This window comes from Coptis chinensis, chromosome 4, assembly GCF_015680905.1.
Source record: "Coptis chinensis isolate HL-2020 chromosome 4, ASM1568090v1, whole genome shotgun sequence".
NCBI lineage: Eukaryota > Viridiplantae > Streptophyta > Magnoliopsida > Ranunculales > Ranunculaceae > Coptis > Coptis chinensis.
Genome location: NC_141459.1, coordinates 106,525,902 through 106,537,509, shown reverse-complemented (window position 1 = coordinate 106,537,509; position 11,608 = coordinate 106,525,902). Strand labels below are relative to the sequence as shown.

Genomic DNA, 11,608 nt, shown 5'->3' with positions numbered 1-11,608 from the left:
TTATAGGTGATGGTTTTAAATATCGAAAGTTTTGAAATATTTGTATATATACCGGTACTGAAATTAGTACATTCAAAGCAAAGAATCCATTAAACATAGCTGTCTGGCATCATCTCCGTCGTAATCGCAAGATATTTCTTGTGATTCATGCTGGCTTGATTCATTAATCTGTTCAGAGGATTGAAGGAGAGTACCCAAAGCAGGAGTATATTTCTCACTGAAGATCATGCTCATAAATCTGTTCTTACTAAGTGGTGAACGAAATATACTTGTTTCTTCCATAGTTCTGCCTAACCTGCATTGTTCTTCCAGACAAAGGTATTTTGGGCTATGACATAAAGCCAGTGGAAAATGATCAGGTTCCTGAACTTGATATTCTTCGTCTTCAGAGGCTTGTCTTCCAAAAGGATCAATAAGATAGCTTCCTGAACATGTGCCCCTCGTAGTAAAATCTGAACACTGACGGATGCTATGGGCAAATGGAGGGGTGGTTGCATTGAATATACAGTTCCGAGTTTGCAAGTTATTTTCTGATGGAGTGCTCCAAGTGGGACTGAAATTCGGTGCCCAACCACAAGTACTCGAGAAGTTCTGATCATACTCCATAATGTTAGTATCCCAACCGAGAAACTTTGCACCTCTGTCATTATCAGAGGTGAGCTCATTTGGACAACAAAGACCATCCAACTCTTCGAAGCTTGATTTGCTACTCACACCAAACAAGGTATCTGGGGACTCACAGTTAAACAGGAAGTTTTTGCGGGTTGAGCAAAGCAATCTCGATGGCATTGGCGTGTAGTCCAATGCTGCATACCTATCTCTATCAAATGAAAACTCCTCATTTGGGTGAAGAACAAAAGCAGAGTCCTCTTCAGGATGTACACTTAAAGCACCCTCACTACCTACATCTTCAGGTTGCCGTCTTTCATAGTCAAGGTGGATTTTGTTGGGGTGCCAACTCAATAGAGAGCCCAAATCCACGCCAACCTCTTGTTGCAGAATGCACTCTCTGGACTTACTGGACCACGGCTCCAACAAACTATTCCTGAAGTTTTTCCCATCAAAATCAGATATAGCATTCCTACTTAGTGTTTTAGGAACCTCATCAAAGTGCATGTCTGGCTCAGGAGAAACACGTAGCTGAGACTCGATGTTGAATCTTGCGTCACTCTGAGAACAGCAGTTTTTTGTTTCAAATAACATCAGTTTAGAATGTTATAATAACATGTTGCTACAAGTTTACATAGATAACTAAGAGGTAAAGGATCATACGGTTTCTGCAACCACATTGCCTTCAGCAGGGACCAACCGCTCAAGAAGAATTGAGACCAAATCATACCTGAAAATTTCCAATCCAATCAATAACTGAAATCAGACAAATAGAAAGGAGTTCATTTCTAGGAAAGTATCTGACCCCTTTGTGCAGATCTCGTTCATGTCAAGAGATGCAGTCTTAGCAGCCAAACGAACTAAATTTTGCCTCTTTACAGAAAATATGTCTTTCTGTTGGCGTTCAGGTCCTGTGGTATTAATATTAGAACAAAGCAACTCAATTGGCTATACGTATATGTTCTATGTTCTAACAGCAACACTATTTTATAATGACTTATGATAGTATAGTTTACCTGAGTTCATTGAGACTCCTGGTGAAAGGGGCACCATGGTGTTGATAGGTGTGACCTTTTCTATATGTGAAGGGGATCCAAACTCATGGTTGGATTGCACCATCTTGATCCGCTCTGCATAATAAGGGTAATCGAGATCATCATTGTGTGTCAGGTTAAGCTGCATTGGAATACTAGCCCAATTATACATAACCAAGGAAATATCTATCAAGAAAGTACCTTTAGTGTGATTATACACTTCAGATTTCTCCAATTGGTACTTCTTTTTATTAACTTGATAAGAACGGAAACTGCGTCCAGCCTCTTCACGGAATTTCTTAAAGAATTTGTATTCAGAAGTCTTTGGTTCTTTACCTGCATATTGGTTTTTTCATGGAAGATTCTCAAGAAGAAAAAGTAAAAAATTTATGTAAGCTTTATAATAAAATCAGTTTAAATAGGTAGCTTACAGTTTCGGTCCATGATTCCTGGCGCATTTCTTAAACAAGTATCAGGTTTGGAACACAATGTGGCAAGTGTTTCTGGTTCCTCAAATCTTACTCTTTTCAATCTCCTTGCATCTACAAAGAAATACCGGCTTACAAAAATTAGTCTGTTCTATTGAAAACTGGCCAATATCTAACAGCCAATCATTATAACTTGCATTTTGGGCATTTGTTTTTTGCTTGTTACGCATTAATGATCAAATGAAGTAAAAATTAGGGCAAAAAAAAAAAAAAAAAAAAAAAAAAAAAAAAATCAGGTTATTGAGATTATGAGATAGGAGAAAGAAAAAAAAACGTTTACCTGAAGAAGGTTGAAGAGAAACTGCGGTAGAAGAAGAAGAAGAAGTGAAGGTGTTGAATGTTTTTGGAAATGGAGATGTTTCAATCTCAACTACTCCGTCTTTCTTTTTCATCGCCCTCCTCATTTTTTGCTTTCTTGTCAGCAAAGAATGACAAGATCAGCTGTTTGGCGCCATTTTCCACCTTTTAATGGGCCGAGCCTTTAAATGGGCAGGGAAAAAAACACATAAATGGGCCCAAAGGTTGCGTTTTAAGGCCCGTCAAACGCTAGAGTCCAGATTGTGCTTTGACTTTTATTGAGAAGACATCTTAGAGCATTTCTAGGTGGTGGAGGTATCACCTGCTTTATTGAGGCCAAAATTTGAGGTAATGGCATCTCTAATGGGGGGTGTAAAATTACACCTCCACTTAGGCTCCACGTAAGTGCCATTAGGATTTTACACCTCTAATTGTATACTATTATAGAGTCCATAAATATCTACTCTCTATACTCCCCAATGGAGAAGTGTAAAAAAAAAATAGATTTTAAACTCGGACGTCACTAAAGTGACGTCCCAATTTAATTTAAATTTAAGTGACGTCCGAGTTAAAAAATTACTTTAGAATTAGAAAGGGACGTTACTCCAAGTGACGTCTGAAAAATTATTTCACTCAGGCGTCAGTTCGAGTGTCGCCCGGGCTTTTTATTCAGGATCGAGCGATATCTGAATTAAGTTGCGACATTAAGTCATCAACTCCCAAATCACTATCAGAAGCTATGACACCATACCATTTCTCCCTGGCAAAACCATGGCAATACGGTCGGACTATCTCTAAGGTTGTCCATCATGGCCTGCTTGCACTCACCCACTCGGGATTTATCCATGACTTATATTGAAGAAGTTATCCATTTAAGAAATAAGGAAGCTAAGTTAATAAAGAGGGTAAATTGGAGCAAAGGAAAATTTTATCAAACAAAGGTAAAGGCACCCTGTAAGCAGTAAACGAAAATAAAAATTATTTACAAGGGAAAACTGAAAACCTTGATATACTACAAAGTGAAATTGAGGGATAGTTTGTACACACAGAGGCAGTGTCATGTGACAGAGAAATTATGTACGACAGTTTTTTTTCTAAAGACACGTGACGTGTTTAAAAGCACAAAAGCATGCCCTGGAGGCACAAGGCTTGTAGAAAATATGATTCGACCTATTGGGTCAGCTGGGAGTGACGCAGGCACTAGCAACCACTAGTGTGTGTTTGTGTGTGCCTATACACACTGCAACAGTTATTTAAGGACTTGGTACACACACTGTGCGGCGGGTATTTTTGGGTATCTACATTGAGTCCCTTGCATAATGAATGAAGGCGTGCAACCACCCCTCTGTTCAGCATTCAGTGATCAGAGGCTACATTCAGACATACATATATATGACTAACGGAATCAACACGGAGATTAAAAACTTGAATACGGCATAAATTTTTTCAATTGACTTACAATTAAACATCTGAATGGATCCATACTGACATAACACAACGGTCAAACATCGCTCCGCTTCATTAGAAACCTGAATGGCTGAACAAAAAGAGATTTGTCAAAGCATGATTTAAGTATTAAAATCATAGGGTAGTGTCCGGGGGAAAAAATACCTTGGCTTCCATATCCTTGTGAACATGAAGTAATTTTCTAGCACAAGGCGCACAACCTCAACAGAATCATCCATGGAGTCTTTCTGAAAGTATCGATAACAGCAGTATATTTACGATTTATAGTCTTGTGAAATCAAATTTTGCAAATTAATATAATTAATCCAACACCGGATCTGGAAAAAACAACAGACCTGAATGTTGAGCATTTCAACTAACAATGAAAGTGCAAGTTCTCGGATCGAAGAATCCGGATCATCCAGCAGCTCCAATACAACTGTGAGAATCTGGTTGAAATACTGCCCACAGACAGTCTAAATAATATTAGTAAGAAATGTAATGATTAAATAGTCTGTGCCGATAAGTACGTTCAGGTCACAAAGAATATTTGTTGCTCTTGAAAAACCATGGACTCTGTGAAGAAAAATTAATGTTAATCAAAAGAGAAGGAATACGAGAAAATTCTAGACAATCCAGAAGAACTTGAGCGCTGCTGGACACTTAAGAGTCTCCAGGTAATACGTATATACTCTCCAGAAGTATCAGAAACCGACCCTTCTAAATAATATAAGTTCCTACTATTTGACACTAGCATTAAAAGGGTGATGTTGATAATCAATGCATTTAAGAACCTCTAAAGTCGCTGTACAAATATATTATATTGTTTCAACTGTAATATAATCGCGTACCAATATGTTTTATATCTGTCCTTAAGGGGTTGAGGTTTCATGATCACATGTAACTAAGCTTTGTGACGCCAATAATGGATTCAAAGTTATCTCAATAATATCTCGCCAGTCGTAAGAAGCTTCAAAGATATTAATTCTGGAGCAGAAATCATTAGGTATTTGGAATGGGGATATCGTTAACACAATGAAGTAAATTCCTCTAAGCACCAACAACAGACACATGACGAGTGAATGTCTATCTTCTACACAGGATTCAATTTTGCCTATAGAGATTATGAAGACACAGGATTCTACACAGAAGTAATGAACTCAAGCATTGAAGATTTCGGATGAAAAAGAAAGAAAGAACCGAAACAGGAAAAAAAAATGCATTGAATAGAAGACTGGTAAAAAAATAGAACTACCATAAAACCATAAAATCAGAACAGCACTTGAATGCAAGGAAATAGTACCTTGCTCCAGACTAATTGATCATTAGCCATTGAAAGATCAATCAGCTGCTGAAGTGCAACACGCTTGCTTACACTTTCATTCTCATCGCTGCCATTGCAAATCTGCACATAAATACAAAACATGATTTCAGAAAGGGGTTTTCCAAACAAGTGAGGAGTTTCACATATTCTCATGTACAGGAGAGAAAAAAGTATTTCTCCAAGTATATTTCCAGCTTCATTTTTTCAGGTTTTACCTGATGCAGAATTTGAGGGATGCTAGCCCCTACGTCTGGAGTGGAACTGGTCTTGGAAACTGTTAGCTTCTCATGGGCCAAAGGAGCCAACTTAGCAAGCCACAATTTCAGGATGCCACTGTTACCAGAACCTTCAAAAATTATTGAGTTCTTGTTGAAGGAGTTGATAGCAAACTCAATAACAGCCAACTTAGCCTTTAGTGAACGTTGATCATCAAGAAAACGAAGCAAAGCCGAAAGGAGAGAATCTATACCATAGGTCTTATTCACAGTTTCTAGAGTTGTTGAGAAAGACTGGCGAACTAACTCTTTTTGGTCAATTAACCTTGAAAAAACATGAGGCAGGATCCTCTCGATATAACTTTCAAAAGGCTTTCTGCAAGAAGGAATCATCTCAGCAAGTGTTGACAGAGCTGCCTGTGCAACTTTATGGTGAGGATCATCTAAGTGTTTGAAAAACAACTTCATAACCTTCTCGAAACTCTGTAATTTCTTGGACACCTTTTGGCCCTTGCTGCAGCAACGTCCGGAGATAATTAAAAGCAGAAACTCTGGCAGACCAGTCAGAACTAGATCTCAAAGCATCACTACGTGACACTGGACCCTCCATGTAACTTGGCATTTCACCAACTGCAAGTTGGCTATCATCAAAACTATTTCCACTATTAGCAGATACCCATCCAGTCACATGTTTTCTCAAAAGCGGCCTCTGGAAATTGAGGATAAAATTGTTTTGTGAATCCCTGAAACAAGGATCTTTATAAGGTGTGTCTAGATACTGCCTGTCCGTATGTGTGTTCAAATATCATCTGTTGATCCTCGTATCAGTATTTTCTTCGATGTGCCTCCCATCCTGCAGTCTCTCAGAAGTTCTCTTGGTAGTATATGATGAAAAAGGCTCAGTCGACAGGCAACTACAGTAGGAAAACTTGCCGGGATCTTTGGAAGCTGAACCTGAGCACTGATAAGATCGGATGTTATTAACCCACTGCTCTGACTTGTAACTCTAGAAATATTGGAGGCAGTTGAATCTTGCCAATACTGAATCCATGAGATGACTTGAAGAAGGAGCAGCAAGAGGAAATGGTGGATCACGAGCTTATGGAGTGTCAACTCCTGCACCAGGGGAACAGTGATTAAAGCTTAGACATTAAGGAAAAGGTTAATAAATCCATAATGCAGTAAATTTTTAAAACAAAGTTCTGTATGGATAAACTTATTCTGAATGAATAATTACATTGTAATATTACGTATGTAGTTGAGTTGAAACATTCCATACCAAGGTCCAAGCTAGTCGATCGCAAAGGTTTGTCAGATATATCCAAACCTCGCAGCTTGCTTTCAATAGAACGAACTTTTTGTTTACTTGCATGCAGCACACTTTCAAGACTTCTCTCAGTACCTTTTCCTAAAGATTTTGCTTGTGATAAAACAAGACCAGAAGAGAGAGGTGTTCCTGAGGGCAGAGTTGCACTCCTGTCCATTGCAACAATTGCAGAAGTTCCGTACCCAGGTACATTACAAGTAGGTGTTTGGGATGGAGTATGCAATGATTGCCCCCCTCTATCACGAAGTGAAGGAGAAGCATATCTCCTGTGGACACCGCCTCTTTCTTCATTTATAACCCATACGGAAATGCATCACATCAAACACTGAGTTTCATATCATTAATAAGGGATCCCATGAATAGATGGAAACATATACCCTTTGAATGATGGGATCAAAAGATGAGAATAGACTCCCTGGAAAGTTCTGGCCAAGTTTTTGTAAACATCCGATAACAAGATCTCGCAGTTGATCGCACCTGCAAAGTTTCATTTCCCACTAGGTTTACATTTACTGACAAACTAAAATATCTACTTTCCCCAGTAAGTAGTTGACACAAATATATTATTCATCAGCATCTCTTCTACCGTAAAAGAAGATCTAATTTCAAAGTTTTAAATGTGTAATTAAGTCAATAGCTAATAGCCAAGGAAGCAGAAACAACCAACTATAAACCAAAAACACTTGTCTTTACTTATTTTACGCAGGTAAAGCTTCACTAACTGATGAATTCACCTTATTTGTACTTAGGGTTTTAGGAACTTCATCAAAGTGCATGTCTGGCTCAGGAGAAATACGTAGCTGAGACTCGGTGTTGAATCTATCAAGTTTAATCATGATAACAAAGAAAGCATGCCAAATCCAGCGACGTGAAAAATTACCTTCATCCATCTTGAACTCAAATAGCTCATCATCTTCAGAAACACAGTTCCATCTTGCAATTTCCCAATAAGTTTCACTGTCAGACAAATGAGATAATATTAAGCTTTATTATTAATTAATGAATACTGAAATGAAGAAAAAGGGAAGGACCTCTTCTTCTCCTTCAATTGGGCTTCTGTAAAACACCAAATCTTCTTCATGTTTTCGTTCAATTGTGTAATCAAAAATGAACTTTCCGCCAGAAGAACTAACTCAGTTTCTGCCCCTTTTAATATCTATCCCTTCAATTTCAATGGTGGGAATGTGGGTTAAGATGCTCCAATCCTCTTCTCTGGTACGATCAGAGCAGCCGCCGATGTCCAATTCGCGAAGCATGGTGAGTGGTTTCAACTCCTCTGGCTTGAAATCAAGGGTAGGGCAGTCTACAAAATTCAATTCTTGAAGTGACGTGAGTTGGTTTAATCCTTGGGGGAGAGAGGAATGAGGTGATTCTATGATATAAAGAGTCTTGAGGTTGAGGTTGTTGTTGTGGGTGAGGGACATTAACGATTTTGAAAGAACACCTACATCTCTCCATAATACCAGAGTTTCAAGCCGAGGAGGAAAAAGGTAGTGCGGTTCCACCTTCAAATTTGGGCAATAATCAAGGGACAAGGATGTAATATTGGACATCATCCTCATCCAAGTAGGGAGCGTGGAGCCAACATAGTTCCGTATTTCCAATTGTTCCAAGCTTTCTTTATGTGGTTCCAGATTTTCAAGAACACCTTCCATCCTTCGTATCTCCTCTTCGCTGCTGACGTCTCCAATATCTCGCCCATAGTCTAAATATCCGAAATTCAACACCAAGCTTGAAATATTTTCCTTTTTCTGCAATTGTGCCTCTTTAGCCTCATTCCCACTTTTTACGTTCCTTAACCCCGTAATAGATAGGCTTCTTTTTAGAAAATTGAGATTTCCTAGTTCCCCAATCACGGACCCTTTGCTGCTTCCATCACTCACAACAAACTTACTTAATGTTCGAAGCTGACTCAATCTCTCAATGCCTCCTCGCGGATAATACTTTAGATGATTAGTGCGTTCAACTTCCAGATGTCTTAGGTTAGAAAGCTCTCCAATTCCTTCTGGCAGTTTGCAAAGACTTTCACACCATTTAAGCTTCAATGTTTGCAAATTAACTAGACTTCTCACTGTCTCAGGCAATTCCTTCAGATTTACATTATTCGACAAATCAAGGTACCGAAGATGTAATAATCTACTCACTTCACTTGGAAGTACTTCAAAGTCATGATTACTATATTTATAACTCAAGTCCAAAGTCCTGAGACATGTCAACTGGTGTAATGCAGAAGGTACCGACCTGGTTTTTTTTCCTACTAACAGCGTGCGTAACTTCTTCGCTTCATAGATAGATGGATTCTCTACATCATCAACTGTCAAATGACGAATCTTGTGACTGCTAATTTTCTCATTATTCACCAAAACAGAGCAATCAGCTTTTGTGAGGAACTCGGCAAAGTCATGTACGAGATCATGCATCTTGCATCTGAAAATGTTTCCTTCATCGTCTTTCTCAAAATCTTGGAAGAATGAACGCATCGCCAGAGCATCAAAATACTCCACACCAACCCTCTCTAGCTCTCTTGCTCCATCAGAGCCGAGATAACCTTGAGCCATCCATAGCTTCACCAACTGATCCTTCCCTATGTTGTGGTCTTTTGGGAAGATTGCACAGTACATAAAGCATCGTTTCAAAACTGACGGCAAAGCGTGATAGCTCAACATAAGAGCAGGTAAAAAACCTGTTTCTTGTGTTTTCCAAATGTCACTTTCTAATACACCCATCCAATCTTCTTTTGCTTGTTTGCACCGCATTAGACTTGCTAATGTCTTGACAGCTAGTGGAACACCTTTGCATTTCTTCGCGAGTTCTTGTCCAATTCCCTTCAGTCTTTCACAATCTTCTTCTGATCTTTCCGAAAAAGCTATTTGTCTGAATATGTGCCAACAATCATTTTCTGACAATTCTACCGGTCTGCGTGTATAAGTTGAGCCGATCTTTTTCGCAACTACCTCGTTACGTGTGGTGACGATGATTTTGCTTCCTAGCTCACCCCCATTCAGAGATAACTTCAATGGCTCCCAACAGTTGGAATCTTCTGTCCAAACATCATCTAGCACGAGCAAAAACCGTTTTCCCTTTACTGAGTTGCACAAAAGTTGATGCAGAGATTGCCACCCAACCACTTTTGGTGGCTCCCCAGTAGCTTGTTCAATGATTTCTCTGGCAACCCTTTCACGATCAAAAGGTTCAGAAACACAAACCCATATTTTCAGCTTAAAGGTGGTCGCGATAGTTTCTTCGTTATACACTAGCTGCGCAAGAGTTGTCTTACCGAACCCGCCAGTTCCAACTATTGACAAGATAGGTGTACGGACCTGAGTTTCTTGTTGACTAGTCTCACATAGCAACTTGCTGAGTATCTCTTGTTTGTCCTGATCCCGACCGAATATCTCCGATACATCCACAACAGAGCTAGTGAGTTGTGGAGCTTCCTTGTGACCATGACTCTGAACGAGGCCTAGTTGATCCTTGCTGCGAGCAATCACATCTAGTCCTTCTCTTATGCCTTTAATCCTATGAGCAATGTCGTGGCGTACACCAACATGTTTAAAGCAAGCACACAGAGATAACAAGTAGGAACGCACCCTGTTGGCAACGTGAGGGCCATTAGCAGAAATGAGAATTCGTGTGTTCCATTCATCCAAAACATCCTCTGCATCATACATCACATCTTTGAGCTGTACCAACCAAACCTTAATTGCATTATCATGTATTTCCTTCTTTTCAGCGTCTTCAAGCACCGCTTTGATCAAAGTGAGATGAGTGTGGAGGTTATTTAATTCTTCACGAACGCCAACCACTAACCTCACCTCCTGTTCAACTTCATTTCGGATGAATGAGGTCAACTGATCCAGGACAACAGAAAGTATCGCTTCAGCCATTTTTTTTTATTGATCAACAAAGAAGAAATGAGATACAAAGAAGCTTAGGTTGCTCTAGTAGATTTTGAAGTGTGAAGACTAACAATGGGATAGGAAGACGAAATCAAGGAAAGATACACTGGAGTCAAGTATGCAAAGCCAAATGAATTATTGATGTTAGGTGAACATGATGTTTTCTAATTTGTTGGTAAGTGCCGATGTTTTCTAAACTTTCAATCACATTACGCGTAAAATGTTGACATTTCCTATTATATTCAAAATGCCCAAACAAATGTCTGACAATTATTTTTTTGGCCAGAGTAAAAAAAAACAAAAAAACAAGATAATTAAGGGTCAACTTGTCTTTTTGATTTGTCTACTCTTGTTTTTTTTGATGATTTTTTTATTTGTCTACTACTCAAGGAAGCCTTCATTTGGCAATGCAATGAGCTAGTAGTTACTATACTTTTGGATGATTGCTTTTAACCATGTAATTGCCTCACGGTGAATTGGTGAGTGAGCAAGTACTGGTGCCTGGTGGTCAGGACAGCGGCCAATTTTATGAAATTTATTATCTTCATTCCTATATATATGCAGACTATTGGACTCACAATCTTACGATAAATCAACAGGCCGTGGCTTCATACTGTAAGAAGTCAAACGACAGAATCGTGCAACATATCAAGCTGTTGTATCAGTTTATTTTCTTTTGCATACTGTCCTTTAGCACAAGATAGTGTAGAGTATATTATCGAAAAAAAAGATAGTGTAGAGTATAGTACAGTTATCAGCCCCTTAAATAAAAGCCGCCAAAACAAAGATGGTTCTATTCAAAGCAGAGAATCCATCAAACATAGCTGTCCACTGGCTTGATTCATTAAGCAACAAAGGCTGAAATTCCTTATTCCATGAATTCTTGAAAGTGAAGTTGAAACCAGTCCCTACATTTTCAGCAAGTTGAGTTTGAACTTCTGTGTTACTTGAGTTGACTATGTACCTCTC

The 11,608-nt window shown here is 38.9% G+C and overlaps 3 protein-coding genes and 1 pseudogene across 4 annotated transcripts in view; 1 reads left to right on the top strand and 3 right to left on the bottom strand.

Annotated features, from left to right (window-relative positions):
• The window catches only part of LOC147506704 (chaperonin CPN60-2, mitochondrial-like), a 98,573-nt gene that overhangs the window by 40,442 nt on the left and 46,523 nt on the right, over window positions 1-11,608 (top strand). The gene's annotated exons all lie outside the window — the stretch shown is intronic.
• On the bottom strand, window positions 59-2,560 carry LOC147506709 (uncharacterized). Its single transcript, XM_086558751.1, has 7 exons — window positions 2,412-2,560; window positions 2,075-2,185; window positions 1,845-1,979; window positions 1,626-1,739; window positions 1,415-1,520; window positions 1,273-1,339; window positions 59-1,170 (listed from the first exon to the last, which is right to left on the bottom strand). The coding sequence occupies exons 1-7, from the start codon at window positions 2,533-2,535 to the stop codon at window positions 73-75; spliced, it is 1,755 nt and encodes a 584-aa protein (XP_086414877.1). The 5' UTR covers window positions 2,536-2,560; the 3' UTR covers window positions 59-72.
• Window positions 3,104-7,053, bottom strand: LOC147506708 (CLIP-associated protein-like; annotated as a pseudogene). The gene is made up of 7 exons (XR_015221166.1): window positions 6,693-7,053; window positions 5,414-6,529; window positions 5,178-5,279; window positions 4,231-4,350; window positions 4,040-4,122; window positions 3,888-3,957; window positions 3,104-3,277 (listed from the first exon to the last, which is right to left on the bottom strand). The product of XR_015221166.1 is annotated as a CLIP-associated protein-like (transcript).
• LOC147506707 (putative disease resistance protein RGA1) lies at window positions 4,231-10,851 on the bottom strand. The gene is made up of 3 exons (XM_086558750.1): window positions 7,772-10,851; window positions 7,621-7,697; window positions 4,231-4,335 (listed from the first exon to the last, which is right to left on the bottom strand). The coding sequence occupies exon 1, from the start codon at window positions 10,625-10,627 to the stop codon at window positions 7,874-7,876; it is 2,754 nt and encodes a 917-aa protein (XP_086414876.1). The 5' UTR covers window positions 10,628-10,851; the 3' UTR covers window positions 4,231-4,335; window positions 7,621-7,697; window positions 7,772-7,873.